This window comes from Haemorhous mexicanus, chromosome 13, assembly GCF_027477595.1.
Source record: "Haemorhous mexicanus isolate bHaeMex1 chromosome 13, bHaeMex1.pri, whole genome shotgun sequence".
Classification (NCBI taxonomy): domain Eukaryota; kingdom Metazoa; phylum Chordata; class Aves; order Passeriformes; family Fringillidae; genus Haemorhous; species Haemorhous mexicanus.
The window spans coordinates 21,164,517-21,182,404 of NC_082353.1; the positions used below are offsets into that span (position 1 = coordinate 21,164,517).

Below are 17,888 nucleotides of genomic sequence, written 5' to 3' on the forward strand. Positions count from 1 at the left end.
TGGATCCAGCTCCTGTTCTCTCAAAGTTCCCATGGATAATCTCATTTTCTACACTGATTTTTTCCCCTGTGCTTTGCTGAACTCTGGTTTTTCTCCCCTAAAAGCTGGTGCCCCTCCATGGCATAAACATCCATCCAGGAGTTACTAAATCCAGGAGAAGTTTTTGGGAATTTCCAAGCCTTTACCAGACATTAGGGGAGCCCTCAGGGTTATAAATAAGATGAAATGACATTTTTGCCCTGTCTGAGGGTGATTTCACATGCAGAAAACCCAACTACTAAAGCTTTTCTTCTTCACTAATAATTGCTGGAGGTGCAGAGAGGTAAAATATTGGAATTCTCTAAAGTTGGTGCCATAAATCAGAGTGAGGCAGTAAAACCAGTGGAGAGGAAAGCCTTTAATGGTTTTGTTTTTATGCAAAATTACTTTGGATTTTGAGTGGTTTTTTTATTTTTAACTTCCTTTATTTTCTCATGTTTTTGTGGTTAGAAATATTCAAGTCACAAATAGCCAATTTTGGGGGTTTCTCCCCAGAAATTAAGACAAACTGCTGCTGGAACACCCTGGAAAATTATTTTGGGTTCATGTGGACATCACCAGTAATTCTTTCTATCTTTTTGTGCACCCTTTGATCATCAAATAAATGCAGAAATTGAAATTTGCTGAGATTTTCTGGGAGCCCTTAAGTCCTGAGATAGGATTTGCACAATCTGGTTTAATTCAATTTATTTGGTGAAGCTGCTTGTCTCTGAAAATACCCACGGGCCTGAGAGAATCCTGATTTTCCATGAAAATTCTGAATAATGGTGATGATCTCAATTAATTCCATTGAAAGAAAATGGGAAAATGGAAGAATTCCAGGTTGGACTCTAAGATTGAAGGTTGGACTTAATTTTGGAGAGTCAACCTAAATGAATCTGTTAAATTCCCATTTTTAGTTAATTTTCCTGCTGTATCAAAGCCTTCAGTGTTTTATTTTATATCAAAAATAAAGATACAAACCCCTATAAGTGGTTCCCTTGTAAATATATTTTTATAAATATATATTAAAATATATTTTAATTTTATATATAAATATATATTTAATATAATATATATAAAATATATAGTTATACGTATTTAAATATTATTTTAAATATATATATATATTTAATAAATATATTTTTGATCCCTTGTTTTCCTCAGTTTTCCTTTAGAAATGCTGGATAAAATTGAATTTACAGAAAATCCATGAGGTAAAACTCATTTTTCTGTGAAGTGAGTGTATTTATATTGCACATCCTCACAGAGGCAATTTTATATAAAATCTCAAATTATTCCAATTTTTCCAGGGCTTACCATGTCCGTAGTGGAAAAATCCTGGCAGTGAAGGTAAGAAATTCCAGACATTTTATTTTTTTCCCCCCAGTTTTCCTGCCCTTGCTTTCCTTCCCTTCCCTCTGACTTTTGGCTCTCAATTTGATTTATTGAATTAATTAATTTATTTACAGGAAATGTATTTATTTATTTATTTATTCATTCACTGTAAATTCAGTCATTCCCAATGAGCTCAGATTCCCAAAATTCAGGATTCTCCCCCAGGGAATTGCCTGAAAATCCCACATTTTGATACCTCCAAGGGTGTTTCCAAGGGCACCTGGGCTCCTTGATTAAACCTGGAATTTGTAGAATTCTGGGGTCTGGAAAAATCCCAATTTTCCCTAAAATTCACTTAAAACTGGGATGAAATGATAACAACAGTGGGGCAGATCTTGGATGCAATTTGTGAATTAAATTGTTCTTGTAAATGAAATTATTAATTAGAGTACTAATGAAATTATTAATTATAAATTATATTAATAATTATATTAATTATTATTTCACTTGAAGAAAAGCCCAAAAAAAAGTAATTTTGGGGCTTTTTAAAATGATAAAATACAGATTTAATTGCACAAGATAACCACAAACCTGTTGACTAAAACACTTCCAGCAGCCCTTATTATAAATAAGATTAAATGATTATTATAATAACCAACCCAGTGCTAATAATCCATAACATGATCCCTCAGTGATGGACCACTTTTCATATTTTGCATAACCTTAACCTCCATCCCTTCATCCCTTTTTCCAAGTCCCTTTTTCCTATTTAAAGGGGAGAATCCCCTTTAATTTAAAAATTTAAAGGTGAAAACCATGAGGCTGCACTGCTTTCTGCCATTCTCCCACTGCTTTTAGCTGAATTTTATTTAATTATCGTTATTACCTTTATTATTTATTCTCCCTGCCCACAATCCCCCAGATCTCCCTGGAGCTGTGCACGCTGTAGAAGACAACAAAGTCTGAATTCAATTAAAGCAGAATTTCTGAGAGTGACCTGGGATTTTTGCTCTGCCTCCCTTTAGTGGAGACAGAAATGGAGGGAGGCACCTGTGGCAGCCCGTGAGGAACTGCTGGGGTTATTCTGGATTTTTCCATGGCCTCTCCCTCATTCCAGCTGAGCAGGGAGTAAATTGTAGGTGGAGTAAATTGTAGATGGAGTAAATTGTAGATGGAGTAAATTGTAGATGGAGTAAATTGTAGATGGAGTAAATTGTAGATGGAGTAAATTGTAGATGGAGTAAATTGTAGATGGAGTAAATTGTAGATGGAGTAAATTGTTGATGGAGATGCAGCTTGGCCAGGAAGGTCACAGAGCTTCCCAGAGGACTTGCATGTCATTTTTGAGAAGTCCTTCTGGTCCAACATCCATCCCCAGCTCAACTCCAAAGTTCATACTTTCCCCTGGGTCTGAGGGCTCCAAAATTGCTGAATTTTGGGCAGAAACTTCATTAGGGAGATCAGAGGATCTGCATGTCATTTAAATTCATTTTTAAAAAGTCCTTCTGGTCCAGCATCCGTGCCCAGCTCAGCCCTTTCCCTGGGCACACTCAGGGGGTGCCAGGGCAGTAATGGCTGGTGCTGCAAAGTTCTTGGTTTTTTAGGCTAAAAAACCCCAAATCCATTCAATTATTGAGTGTTCCCAGGGAGATCCTGCATTCCCCACCCTGGAGTGTCCAAGGCCAGGCTGGACAGGGCGTGGAGCACCCTGGGGTGGGGAAGGTGGAATGAGATCCCTTCAAGGGCTTTTCCCACCCAAACCATTCCAGGATTCCAGGAATTTGCATCCAGGTATTAATTTCCAGCTTCATTCTCAGCAGCAGTGACTCTGAGATTTTTTTGGGATTTTTTTTTTGGGTTTAACACAGTTCCAGCCCGTGCTGGAAACTGTCTCCTCATGAATCCCTGGAAGTTTTTTTACCCCTGCAAAATGGGCTTGGAAATTTCGTACAAAAGGAGATGATAAATGCAGGTTAAGGTGAGATAGAAATATTTTTTCCCCTCTTTTTGTGCTGTGAATAAAGAAATTTCCTCCAGCCTTGACATGAGGTGGGGTCACACAAGCCACACTGGAAGAAAACAGTGAAATAATTTGCAGAGGAAGTGAGGCTGATCTCCCCTCATTAATTTTGGGGTGAAATAATCTTGTAATTCCTCTGTCTGTGCCCTTCCCTTGGTGTCCTGACCCCCTGGAAATGGGAAAGCTCTGCTTTCCCAGTTATCCTCATTATTGGGGGGTTTGTAATTAGGGTTCATGCAAATGAGCTCCAGACCTTTCCTCATGCTAGGCCTGGCTTTGGGATGCCAGGGATGTCTTTGGTCAGAGGAATTCCTGGCTGGGATTAGAAGTGAGCGAGATAAAATGTTGATTTGCCACCAGTGCCAGGATGGAATTTGGTGAAATGCAAAGAACACCCCTGGTGGGATCCCAGCAGATGAACTTCTGGGGTTTTCAGGCTGGAAAAATTGTGAGTGAGTATTGTTGGCCAGTGATCATTGATCTGGACCAGGGTGGTGAATGTTTCCTGGCAGCTCTGTGCTCCACTTGTACAATTCAGTTCAGTGGCAGCTTTTACAAACAGCCCTGGAGCAGCTCTGGGCTGCTCCTGGAGCCAGACCTTGGTGCTGCCTGGGAAGTGGGCTCCCCGTGCTGTGCTCTGCTCTGTCAGCACTGTCCTGGGATGTTTGTGCTGCTGCCTCTGGAAGCTGAGTCCTGCTTCCCTTCAGCCTCAAGTGTGGAGCAGTGAAATGAGTGAAATCAGCTGGTGAGGGGCTGGCTGGGCAGACAGCCTGGCTCACAGCACTGGGCCCAGCAGAGCTAACAGTTGAGGTCTTCAAAGGGCTGTGGCAAGGAATTCTGTGTTCAGTTTGAGTTTCAGTGCCTTGTTCAGAGGGTCTGCCCTGGAAAACCCTGGGAATTTAGGATTGCAGGAGGTGCAGCTGCTTTGGCTGCAGTCCCTGGTGCTTTGGCCCTGCTGGGCACTTGGGATGTTGACAAAATTTCCTTCCTGTTAAAATATTCTTTCCACCTATTCCTCTCCTCCTTGTAACCCCACAGTCATCATTATTCCGTGGATCTCCAGGATCTTTATTTTGAATTATTCACTTCCCTTTTACATGAGCTCTGTGTGTTTCTGCCTTTCAGGTCATACCCTTGGACATAACACTGGAGCTCCAGAAGCAGATCATGTCAGAGTTAGAAATTCTTTACAAGGTGGGTGGATTTCACCACTGGAATTATCTTTACCTCAGTTTTCTTACAGCAGGTTTTAAAACAGCCTCGTGGCTTTTTTCTCTCTTTTCCCAGTGTGACTCCTCGTATATCATAGGATTTTATGGTGCTTTTTTTGTAGAAAACAGGATTTCATTGTGCACAGAGTTCATGGATGGTGAGTAGTGGATCCACTTTGCTTTTGATTGCCAAGTAATTAAAGGAGAGAATTCTTTTTTGCTAGAACGAAATGCAACAGTAAGACTCGAAAATGTGGAGTATTAATAATATTGCAGGTAGTTAAAGAACCAGAGCAGGCTGGAATTGGGGGTGGGGGGACATTCTGCATTTTCCCTGCGTGGAACTTCGCTTACTTTTATGGAAAATGTAAACAGAAGAGGAATAAAGGCAGCCTTAATTTGTGGTTTGGTATTTGAGCCTCCCGTGCAATCTGTCCTCGCTGACAAAACAGCTGTTCCTCACTTGGAGTGTTCTGATAGCCAAAACAGCTTTTCCTTTCAAGAAATCTATTAACCCAATGTCCTGGGTGTTTGCAGTGGAAATGGTCTCTTAATTACCAGGCAAGGAGTTATTTTCCAGCCCAGCTGTTTCCCAGCTCGCTGCCGAGTTCCTTCTGGAGCCCCTCGTTCCTCCCCACGTGAATCCTCACCCCAAAACCATCCCTGACCCCAGAGCCAGGAATTCCAGAGCCCTCCCAGCCCTTGGCTGGGGAATTTGGGATATTCCCAAGGAAAAGCAGGGACAGTGCCCTGGGACAGCAGTTTGTGACCTGTGCTGGTGTCTGAATTTGGGATATTCCTGAGGAAAAGCAGGGACAGTGCCCTGGGACAGCAGTTTGTGACCTGTGCTGGTGTCTGAATTTGGGATATTCCTGGAGGAAAAGCAGGGACAGTGCCCTGGGGCAGCAGTTTGTGACCTGTGCTGGTGTCTGAATTTGGGATATTCCCAAGGAAAAGCAGGGACAGTGCCCTGGGGCAGCAGTTTGTGACCTGTGCTGGTGTCTGAATTTGGGATATTCCCAAGGAAAAGCAGGGACAGTGCCCTGGGACAGCAGTTTGTGACTTGTGCTGGTGTCTGAATTTGGGATATTCCCAAGGAAATGCAGGGACAGTGCCCTGGGACAGCAGTTTGTGGCCCATGGTGGTGTCTGAATTTGGGATATTCCCAAGGAAATGCAGGGACAGTGCCCTGGGACAGCAATTTGTGACCTGTGCTGGTGTCTGAATTTGGGATATTCCCAAGGAAAAGCAGGGACAGTGCCCTGGGACAGCAGTTTGTGACCCATGGTGGTGTCTGAATTTGGGATATTCCTGAGGAAAAGCAGGGACAGTGCCCTGGGACAGCAGTTTGTCACCTGTGCTGGTGTCTGAATTTGGGATATTCCCAAGGAAATGCAGGGACAGTGCCCTGGGACAGCAGTTTGTCAATTTTTAATTCTCAGTTTCAGTTTCTTTCCTTGCCTGAAGAATTTGTATTTCATTTTGGACTCTGGTTTGATGCTGAGGTTTTTTGCAGGAGAGGAGGGAGGTTTCCCAATCCCTTGGGAAGACCTGTAGGGATTTAGGGGGAATTCCATGTCCCCATGAGTGGGGGATGCTGACAGGGCTGTGCCAGCTTCTTTCCCATTCTGGGTTTACTGGGAAAACTTCAACTGCTTCCCCAGGAATTTTATTTCAGGCATCAGTGTGGACCCAGACAAACCCTCCTGGTGTGATGGCAGGAGGAGATGGCTTTAATCATGGATATAAAATGGATATTTCTGTCCATCTCAATGGCCATTTATAGCCATTTAATTGGATATTTCTATCCATTGAATCCTGAGTGTAAATTTTGGATACCACAGAATGGTAGCAGCAGCTCTGAGGGGACAAGAGCTGGGATACTTTGGACCTTGAAATCTGCTTTTTGGGATGATTTTGTTATCCCCAAGACATTTTCCCACGCAGTTTGGAGTTCTTTAACGTTGACATTTATGGCTGGAAGGTTTTCTAACGTTTTGTCTCTGCTGTTTTCTGAGTGTCAGTGCTACAGGCAGGAATCAGGGGTGTGGTGAGAGCTCCCTGAGTGCTGCTTGGTGTTTCTGCAGAGTTTGGCAGGGTTTGAGGGTCAGTTATTTCTGCCCAGCCATTGCTCCATCACTCTGGGTGTTTTTATTAATAACCAAGGCCTAGAAAACCCCTGGGGCTTCAAATCTGGGGCACTGTTTGATCTGGCAGCAGCTGAGCACGTGCTGTTTGTCCCTGCAGGGGGGTCCCTGGATGTGTACAGGAAAATTCCAGAACACGTCCTCGGAAGGATAGCGGTGGCTGTGAGTAATTTATTGCTTTTTGTCTCTCAGTTCTGCACTTGGGGGTGGAAAATCTGGGTTTGGGTGGGCACTGGGGGGCTGGGGCAGCTCCAGGGTCCGTGTGGGAGGAGGGTCCTGCCTCTCTCCTGCTGCTCCAGCCATCCCCTGTGCTCAGGGGCTCTGGGGTGAGGGAAAGCTGCCTTGGGAATGAGCAGCACATCCTCTGGGAGTGTGGGATGAGGGCTGGGAATGAGCAGCACATCCTCTGGGAGTGTGGGATGGGGAATGGGAATGAGCAGCACAACCTCTGGGAGTGTGGGATGGGGAATGGGAATGAGCAGCACAACCTCTGGGAGTGTGGGATGAGGGGTGGGAATGAGCAGCACAACCTCTGGGAGTGTGGGATGGGGAATGGGAATGAGCAGCACAACCTCTGGGAGTGTGGGATGGGGAATGGGAATGAGCAGCACAACCTCTGGGATTGTGGGATGAGGGGTGGGAATGAGCAGCACATCCTCTGGGATTGTGGGATGAGGGATGGGAATGAGCAGCACATCCTCTGGGAGTGTGGGATGGGGGATGGGAATGAGCAGCACAACCTCTGGGAGTGTGGGATGAGGGGTGGGAATGAGCAGCACCTCTGGGAGTGTGGGATGAGGGGTGGGAATGAGCAGCACATCTGGGAGTGTGGGATGGGGGATGGGAATGAGCAGCACATCTGGGAGTGTGGGATGGGGGGTGGGACTGCTGGGAGGGAAAGGTGGGAGCTGGGATGGTCCAGCCTGCAGGAGAGGGCTCCAAGGAGAGGGACTTGGGACAAGGGATGGAGGGACAGCACACAGGGAATGGCTTGAGGTTGGAAAAGTGGAGATTGAGATGGATTTTGGGAATGAATTCCTGGCTGGGATGGAATTCCAGAGCAGCTGGGGCTGCCCCTGGATCCCTGGAGTGTCCCAGGCCAGGCTGGGCAGGGTTTGGAGCTCCTGGGGCAGTGGGAGGTGTCCCTGCCATGGCAGGGGGGGCACTGGGTGGGATTTGAGGTCCCTCCCAACCCAAACCATTGCAGGATTCTCTGCCTCAAACCCGTGTGAAAGGATGGAGTGCATGGACTGGGATGGGGAAACAAAAGAATTTGCTGGAAGTCTGGGTGGCCACATCCCTTCCTGTCAGCATTTCTTCCCATCAGGATGGAGAAGTGCTTTTAATCACCTTGATTTATTAGATTATTGCTTTAATCAGCCCCTTGAGCCCTTCTGCTCCCCGTGGTGCCCTCAGGAGGTGGCTCAGGATCCTCTGGGGCTCCTTTGTCTCTGAGGGGGTGGTTTCCATCCTGGCTGTCCTTGTTCTGGCCAGAGGGACTCCCCTGGTTTTCCAGCCCTCTCTCTGTGGTTGCTCCGTGGGTTTTCCTTGCCAGCTCTGAGGGCTGGGTTGGTTCCTGCCCCCAAAATGCAGGGGCAGAACAGATTGTCCTGCTCAAGGAGGATGAGGTTTTTCCCTTGGCACAAGGCAGAGCTGCCCCAGGCTGGTCTCTCACCCCTTCCACCCTGGAGCAGCCCCAGGGAAGGGTTAATTGGGGTCGGTTTTGGGGTGGTGAGGCTGTGCTGCCTGAAAAACCCTCAGATCTCCTGGGTTTGCCCTTGAGGTGTTGACAGTGGGAGCCTTAAAGCCCCTGGCAGCTCATCCTTGGGGCTCTGCAGCCTTCAGCTGCTGCAAATTCGCTGGCCATGATTGAAAACTCAAATTACAGACCAACAGAAAACTCAAAAGTTCAAAAAAAATCCATCTTCCCCCCGAGCTGAGCAGAGGGTAATGACCAGGGTCTCAGTGGATCTCACCAGGCAGGGAGATACTGCAAAACAATTGCCAAATATCAGGCACACTTTGATAACTTAAGCAGTTTAAAGCATAACAAAGTTATTCTATCATGTGCCATTTAATTAAGTGCTGGCTTTTCACATTCATTATACATCAAGCTGACAATTTAAATCCTTTAATCCAGCACAGGCAGCTATTTGGTCTCTGTTCATTGTAATTCACAGCTCTCCTTTCCTCTTCATTTGTGTGGCCTGCCCAGGGTGATGAACATCCCTCTCTGATGCTGCTTCCTCTGAGCAGCTTCAAACCTGCTCATTATGTACCTGGCAGCTCCTGCTGCACTTTGAGAGCTTTTCACCTCAGCTCACAGGCAGAATCTTTCATCTCCTCTCCCCTCTGGCTGGGGAGTTGCTCCCAGTGTCCCCATTTTCCTGAGGAGGATGATGAGGATGGTTTGATCAGCTGGGATGGGCTTCCAGCATTCCCTCAGCTGCTCATTCCTCCTCCTGGTCTTGCTGTGGGTTTCAGCCATCACCCCCTGGGTTTCTCTCTCCCCCATCCTCCCCTTGCATTCCACAGGTGCTCCCCTCCGTTCTCCTCTCACCCCCAGTGCTGCTCTCCAGCCCCACCTTTGGTGTCTCCATGGCTGGGGTTTCATCCCCCGGGCTCAGCTTGGCCCTGATCAGCCAGCCTGGCTCCCTGACAGGCAGATCTCACTTTTCCTGCTTGCTTCATTTCCTATTTCCTGCCTGGGAGCCTCACTCCCTGAGGTGGATATCTCACTTTTCCTAGTTTTTATTTCCTGCCTCACTCCCTGACATGGATATCTCACTTTTCCTGGTTATTTCATTTCCTATTTCCTGCCTGAGAGCCTCACTCCTTGAGGTGGATATCTCACTTTTCCTAGTTTTTATTTCCTGCCTGTGAGCCTGATTCCTCCCTGACATGAATATTTCACTTTACCTGGTTATTTCATTTCCTATTTCCTACTCATGAGCCTCACTCCCTGACATGAATATCTCACTTTTCCTGGTTATTTTATTTCCTATTACCTGAGGTGTATATCTCACTTTTCCTAGTTTTTATTTCCTGCCTCACTCCCTGACATGGATATCTCACTTTTCCTGGTTGTTTTATTTCCTATTTCCTGCCTGAGAGCCTCACTCCCTGAGGTGGATATCTCACTTTTCCTAGTTTTTATTTCCTCCTGTGAGCCTGGCTCCCTGACAGGCAGATCTCACTTTTCCTGCTTGCTTCATTTCCTATTTCCTGCCTGGGAGCCTCACTCCCTGAGGTGGGTATCTCACTTTTCCTAGTTTTTATTTCCTGCCTCACTCCCTGACATGAATATCTCACTTTTCCTGGTTATTTCATTTCCTATTTCCTGCCTGAGAGCCTCACTCCTTGAGGTGGATATCTCACTTTTCCTAGTTTTTATTTCCTGCCTGTGAGCCTGATTCCTCCCTGACATGAATATTTCACTTTACCTGGTTATTTCATTTCCTATTTCCTACTCATGAGCCTCACTCCCTGACATGGATATCTCACTTTTCCTGGTTATTTTATTTCCTATTACCTGAGGTGTATATCTCACTTTTCCTAGTTTTTATTTCCTGCCTCACTCCCTGACATGGATATCTCACTTTTCCTGGTTATTTCATTTCCTATTTCCTGCTCATGAGCCTGACTCCCTGGGGTGGGTATTTCACTTTTCCTGGTTATTTCATTTCCTATTTCCTACTCATGAGCCTCACTCCCTGACATGAATATCTCACTTTTCCTCGTTATTTTATTTCCTGTTACCTGGGGTGTATATCTCACTTTTCCTAGTTTTTATTTCCTGCCTCACTCCCTGACATGAATATCTCACTTTTCCTGGTTATTTTATTTCCTATTACCTGAGGTGGATATTTCACTTTTCCTAGTTTTTATTTCCTCCTGTGAGCCTGGCTCCCTGACATGAATATCTCACTTTTCCTGCTTGTTTCATTTCCTATTTCCTGCTCATGAGCCTCACTCCCTGAGGTGGATATTTCACTTTTCCTAGTTTTTATTTCCTCCTGTGAGCCTGGCTCCCTGACATGGATATCTCACTTTTCCTGGTTGTTTCATTTCCTATTTCCTGCCTGGGAGCCTGACTCCCTGGGGTGGATATTTCACTTTTCCTGGTTATTTCATTTCCTATTGCCCGACTCCCTGAGGTGGATATTTCACTTTTCCCAGTTTTTATTTCCTGCCTCCAGTTCCCAGTGCAGAGCAGGGGCTCAGGAAGGAGGGGAACAAAGGAGTTTCAGAGAAGGGAAGCTCCTGGAGCAGGAGGGGAGCGCTGAGGCTGAGCCAGCCCTGGCAGCTCCTGGGCTCTGGTGCTGCTCTTGGCACAGTGGAGCTGTTGGGAGGAGGCAGCAGGAGCCTTTTGTTTTCCCTGGAATTGCTCAGGGGCTCCTTGGAGCCTCCCCAGGCTGTGTCTGAGGGGCAGCAGAGCCTTTTGGGGGGCTGGGGCACCTTGGTGCTGAGTCCTGGGGATTACCCAGCTCCCGGGCTGGCTGGAGGAGGACAGACAGACAAAAGCTGCAGCTCGTGGATGGATTTTGGAGACAAAACCTGCAGCTTCCAACATTTCTTTCCCCCAGGGTTTTTTTTCCATCCCCATGTCCACAGTCATTTATTTTTTCATTCTCCCAAGACGTGGCCAGTGCATGAGTCCACGGAAGCTGCTTGCTGACAGGTGTGACCTGCAATTGGTGCAAGTTTTAAAGGGAAGCCATCTCCAGAGGGGAAGGATGCAGCACATGCAGGCATCCCCTGCATCCCAGCACTCCTCTGGCTCCAGCTTTGGGGTTTCTGGCCTTGGGCTCGTTGGTCTGGGGGGGCTTTCCCAGCCTAAATGGTTCTAACTGGGCACCCCTGGGTTTGTCCTTCTCTCTTCTGCCTTCTCAGCCAGCCTTGGCATGGATGGGGGGCAATTCCAGAGCTGCTCCAGGGGCTGGGAGGGCAGGGGGTGCTCACCTGCAGAAGGGAAGGATCCAGGGAGAGCTCAGAGCCCCTGCAGGGGCTCCAGGAGAGCTGCAGAGGGACTGGGATGAGGGACAGGAGCCAGGGAATGGCTCCCTGTCCAGCCTGCCCTTGGGCATTCCAGGGATCCAGGGGCAGCCCCAGCTGCTCTGGGCACCTGTGCCAGGGCCTGCCCAGCCTGCCAGGGAACAATTCCTCGTTCCCAGTGTCCCAGCCAGCCCTGCCCTCTGGCACTGGGAGCCATTCCCCCTCCCTGTCCCTCCATCCCTTGGGAGTTGTCTCTCTCCATCTCCGGTTTTGGTTCCTTCAGGCACTGCAAGGTGACAGCTGGGTCACCCTGGAGCTGCTTTTCTCCAGGCTGGACAATCCCAGTGCTCTCAGGAGATGTGGAGGGATCTCTGCCCTCCCTCTGAATTCCATCCCTGCTCCCTTTGTGAGGCACCATCAGTGAGAAGGGCAAATCCCCTCAGTCTCTCTCCTTCCTCCTGTTTCTGTTGCTGTGGAGGGCTGGAGTGTTTCCTCAGGGAAAAGCAGATTTTGGGAGCCCAGAGTGAGGCTGTGGCCTCTCCTGGGGTGGTGCTGCTGCCCTGGGCTGGGGCTGTCTCAGCCCCTCTGCCTCGGTGCCTCTTCACACATTTGTTTTCCCTCCCTTGCTGGAGCAGTGACATTGTGCTCTGTGCTGTTGATTGAAGCTCTCCCTGAAAGGATGTGCACTTGAACTGTCAGCAGAGTGAGAGATTGACAGCAGGTGGAAGCACTTTTTGTGTCAAGGCTTTGTCAAGGCATTGTTGGAAAGCCTCCTTCAGTGAATGCCAATAATTCCTGCTCTGGCTGCAATCAAAAGATTCTCCCCTCCCGTCCCAGAATAATATTTAATGCTGGAGAGTCCTTCCCTAGCAGGCAAATGTAAGGGGAGTGAATCACGAGCTGAGCCCATCTGGGGGGCTCCTGTGAGCAGATTTACAGCCCAGGATGAAGGGGAAAACTCCTTTTTTATTCCTCTGTACACCCAGACAGTCTGAAGGGAGAGTTTGGTTAATTCCATGGCTCCCCTCGCTGCTTACCCAGACATGCTCCATAATAAAGATGTTTAGGAGCTCACAGCTGTTGATTTGTTTCCTGAGAAATGGTTCCCTTTTTTTTTTTTTTTTTAATGGATGCTTGCTTTAAACTAAATAATTTACTGTGCTTTTAAAGATTTTCCATAGTCTAAACACATTTTTAATTATCAAAGAGTTTACTGGTCTGAAAATCCCTTTGGCCATTGGAGGAGGTTTGAAATGTTGAATCTCCTTGATTTATTTTTGCATTGGTAGATTATAATTTATATTTGTGTGTATATTTATATTTAAATTAATTTCTATTTATATTTTTTGTTATTTGTTATTAAATAATATTATTTTAATGTTATTGCTGCTGTCAAAACACTGTAGATAAAATTTCCATTTGCTTTTCACAAGCCATGGAATCACAGAAGGATTAAGGTTGGAGAAAGCCCTTTAAGACCATTAAATCCAAGCTTTTTGAAAGGCTTGAGGTGAACAAGCCACACCTCTGGGCAGGCAGAATTTGGCCAAAGCTTTTGTTAAAGGTAAAAAGCATCTGAAGGCAGGAGGTGTTTGAGTTTGGAGTGAGTTTAAGGGAGGAATTATCTCCTGGAACAATTTCTTTGGGCTCCACCATCATTATTTGCTTTACAAAAAGATTCTGATTCCACCAGCATCATCTTTCTTACAGAATAAATTTAACTTTTGGAAGAGTTTCTGGTCCAGGAGGAAAGCAGAAAATGACTGTGCTCTCTGCTTTCCCTCTGTGCCATTTTCAGCACTTCTGCTCCATCACTGCAACATAAATAATTTCATTTTGGGCTGCTCAGAGCACAGGAAATGAATTGTCTTGACTGCAGAGCTCACACCACTTGGACAGTGTCAGAAATGCTTCCTGGTTCTGGAGAGCCATGAGGAAAACCTCTTGGAAATGGAATTAAACTTCACCTCCGAGATGGGGAGGGTTGGAAAGAGCCAGCAGGGATGGGCTGGGGAGCTCAGGCTGGGTTTTTGTGGCTGGGTTTTTGTGGCTGGGTTTTTGTGGCTGGGTTTTTGTGGCTGGGTTTTTGTGGCTGGGTTTTTGTGGCTGGGATTTTGTGGCTGGGTTTTTGTGGCTGGGATTTTGTGGCTGGGTTTTTGTGGCTGGGATTTTGTGGCTGGGTTTTTGTGGCTGGGATTTTGTGGCTGGGATTTTGTGCTGCTTGAGTTCTGTAGCTGGGTTTGGAGTTTGGCTTTAGCAGCTTTGGTGGTGGAAGGAGCAAATTTTGAACCCTGCCCAGATTTAGGAGTTGTGTTTGCTTTTAGGAGCTGTATTTCCTTCTAGGAGCTGTGGTTCAGGAGCTGTCATTTCCCTGCTGGGAGATGCAGCAGGATTTGTGGTTTTGTGTTTGGTCCAACATGAGAGGAAAATGAGGGAATTTTCACAGCTCAAGAGGAAAAGTTCCACATTTGCACTGAGTAAATTAAAGAAGGTGAAGGAGCAGGCACAGGGTGCAGCAAACAGAGGAAAGGGAAGGGAGGAGGAGGTGGAAGAGGTCATCAAGAGCTTTTCTTGGTTTCTGGCCTTTTGCAAGAGGACAGATCACTCCATCCTTTGGCCCTGATGGTTTCCACCAGCCCAGCAAGGGCAGGGGAGTTGAAGATGCCCTGAGGTGCCTGAAGGGATGCAGTGGGAGCTCAGCTGGGTTCAGCTCACAGCTCCTGGCACCAAATTCATGTGTGTATTGTTAATTTGTGCATCAAGAAAGGCCCTGCTGCAGGTTTTCAGCAGGGGCTCACCTGGGAGGGAGGTGGGGTTCCCCTTTTCCTGGTCCTGCCCTCACTCTTACTCCTGGCTTCTCTGACCCCCCCCCCCCAGCTGAAATGGGGAGTTTTTCCTATCAGGAATCCCTAAAATGTGATTTTTTGTTTTTTTTTCTTTCTTTCACCTACAGGTTGTGAAAGGCCTGACCTATTTGTGGAGCCTGAAGATTTTACACAGAGGTGAGTAGCAGCTGTTTTGTGTTCTCCAGTGAAATTTTAACATCACTTTCTCCAAAGGCCAAGCAAACATCTGCTTGGAGTCCAGTGGGTAATGCAGAATGAGTCTCACTCATTAACCTTGCACTCTTCCTTGTAAAACATTTTTATGGCTCTTTCCTTGCCCTCCCTCCTCCCCTGGAAAGAAAAGCACTGAGGAGAGGAGTGAGTTTTACAGGGATTCAGAAGCTCAGGGTTGCAAAGAGGTGCCCAGTGGAAAAAGCCAGCTGGAAATGAGATGTTTGATGGAGTGGGAACAGAAATAGGCACTGAATTGTCTTGGGTGCTTCAGAAAGCTCAGGTGACAGCCACAAGTGTTGCTGGAGGCTCAGACCTGTGAAATCATGTCCCCTGCCATGGTCAGGGACAGGGCAAGGCTTTAAAGCTGCTTGGGCACCAGTCAGTTTGGGGGTTTTGCTGTTTGTTCCCTTTCCTGAGCTAATTTGGGGTGGGGTTTTTTTAAACTTCTCGTTTATTCCTTGCTTTTTACTGTTAAATTTTGTTTAAAATGTGTCTACTTGGAAACAGGAATTCAGATCCACCAAAACTTCAAAAAACAATGTGGGAAAGGCTGTTTAAAGAACAGAGAAGCACATCCCCCTACACCAGACTTCCCAAATAATAGGAAAAAAAGAGAAACTCATTCAGTTTTGAATGTTTCCAAGGAGTCTGGAGGTTGCTGTGTATTCCCACATCCATTCCCTCATCCTGGGAGCACTAAGCCAGGTCCCTCCTGAGGAAGGAGCACCTCAGGGCATCTTTAACTCCCCTGCCCTTGCTGGGCTGGTGGAAACCATCAGGGCCAAAGGATGGAGTGATCTGTCCTCTTGCAAAAGGCCAGAAACCAAGAAAAGCTCTTGATGACCTCTTCTACCTCCTCCTCCTCCCTTCCCTTTCTTTCCATCTGCTGCTCCCTGTGCCTGCTCCAGCTGAATGCTGCTCTTCCCATCCTGCCACAGAAAATGTGAATTTCTGTCTGTTCAGGGCACAGAGGGATGCAGTGGCAGGCAGGTGGTTGTTTCTCCAGGTGATCTCCTTCAGCTTCTCCCGGTGTTGATGCTCAGAGGGGGAAGGAGGAGTTCTGGCTCCTGATTCTCCTGCTGTGCCACCCAGGGCAGAGCAGGAGTTGGGAATTTCCAGGGAAGGGCTGGAGCAGGGGATTGAGGAGAAGGAAGCAAACAATGAGCAAGTCTTTTAGTGCAGATCAGACATCTCAGCCAATATTGCAGCTCCACTTCAAAACAAAGCTCACAACTAATGAGGTGATAGCCGTGCATATTAATAAACCCGAGCTGGAGTCATCACACCCACATCAAACATAAACATAAGATTAACACCTCCACCGGTGCCTTGGAAGATGTGAGAATGTCCCAATGATAAGTGTGCTCTTTTCCCCAGAGGATAAGAAGTAGAAATGGAAGGGTAATGAGAAATTAACTTAGATTTAAAACGGAATTAGCAATTAAACAAGTCTAATCATGTACAAAGTCAAAGTTTGTCTAAAGACAAACCAGAATCTGTTAAGTTCAAGAATAAGTATAGACTGTGTGCATTTTATCTGCTGTGGTTTGCTTTGTTCACACCTGCTTCTTAAAGGAATTGCAGGAAATCAGTGTTACCCACTTGTGTTTAATTGTACTGAGCTGCATTGGTGACTTGGCTCTCTGACTGTTGGGGCTGGTTGTATTTATTACAAATATTTCTTTATTTTGTGCTTTGGGTCCCTCAGTTCCTGGTTGGGGTTTAGATGGGAGTTCTGGAGCTGGTTTGAAAAGAGGGAGAGCTGAGGCCCTGGAGATGTGCTCTGTGGCAGGAGGAGCTCTGTGCCTCACTCAGACCATCTCCTTTCCCCCAGGACATCAGAAATCCAAGGATATTCCACTGCTCTTTGTTCTGGCTGGGAGGGACAGGCACTGGAGGAGCATTCCCAGCGTCTCACCATTACTATTATTATTATTATTAACAATAATCATGTTATTGCTGTTATTATGATGTCAAAACACTGTAGATAGAATTTCCATTTGCTTTTCACAAGCCATGGAATCGTGGAAAGGGTAGAGGGATAAAACCTTTAAGACCATTAAATCCAAGCTTTTTGAAAGGCTTGGGGTGAGCAATCCACACCTCTGGGCAGGCAGAATTTGACCAAAGCTTTGGTTAAAGGTAAAAACCACCTGGTTGTTGGCTGAGGATTTCACCAGAGATGTCCAGAGCTGCAGTTTGGGTCTTCCCCCCTTTCCTGTTTTGTTTCTGGGGGATGTGATCAGCATTAGGGCCACCTAATGGAGCACAGACAAACCCAGGGCTGTTTGGGGATTTACCAGCCTGGCATGGTGGAAGCTGTCCCTGCCCGTGGCAGAGGGGACAGGATGAGCTCTAGGGTCCCCTCCCACCCAAGCCATCCCAGGATTCTGGGTTTCCATGCATTTCTTGATGTCTGAATGTGCAGCTGAGCACACATTCTGTATTTCCATGCATTTCTTTAGGGTCTGAATGTGAAGCTGAGCACACATTCTATATTTCCATACATTTCTTGAGGGTCTGTATGTAAAGCTGAGCACACATTCTATATTTCCATGCATTTCTTGATGTCTGTATGGGCAGCTGAGCACACATTCTATATTTCCATGCATTTCTTCCTGTCTGTATGTGCAGCTGAGCACACATTCTATATTTCCATGCATTTCTTTAGGGTCTGTATGTGAAGCTGAGCACACATTCTATATTTCCATGCATTTCTTTAGGGTCTGAATGTGAAGCTGAGCACACATTCTGGGTTTCCATGCATTTCTTGATGTCTGTATGTGAAGCTGAGCACACATTCTATATTTCCATGCATTTCTTTAGGGTCTGTATGTAAAGCTGAGCACACATTCTATATTTCCATGCAGTTCTTGATGTCTGTATGGGAAGCTGAGCACACATTCTGGGTTTCCATGCATTTCTTTAGGGTCTGTATGTGAAGCTGAGCACACATTCTATATTTCCATGCATCTCTTTCTGTCTGTATGTAAAGCTGAGCACACATTCTATATTTCCATGCATTTCTTTCTGTCTGTATGTAAAGCTGAGCACACATTCTACATTTCCATGCATTTCTTTATGTCTGAATGTGAAGCTG

At 46.5% G+C, this 17,888-nt stretch overlaps 1 protein-coding gene across 2 annotated transcripts in view; it reads left to right on the plus strand.

Moving 5' to 3' along the window:
• MAP2K5 (mitogen-activated protein kinase kinase 5) overlaps positions 1-17,888 on the plus strand; it is a 127,604-nt gene that overhangs the window by 43,503 nt on the left and 66,213 nt on the right. For both annotated transcript variants that reach the window (XM_059858739.1, XM_059858738.1), the window contains exons 9-13: positions 1,332-1,371; positions 4,502-4,570; positions 4,664-4,745; positions 6,835-6,896; positions 14,683-14,731. In XM_059858739.1, coding sequence (XP_059714722.1) covers positions 1,332-1,371; positions 4,502-4,570; positions 4,664-4,745; positions 6,835-6,896; positions 14,683-14,731 — 302 coding nt within the window. The remainder of the gene's footprint in view (positions 1-1,331; positions 1,372-4,501; positions 4,571-4,663; positions 4,746-6,834; positions 6,897-14,682; positions 14,732-17,888) is intronic.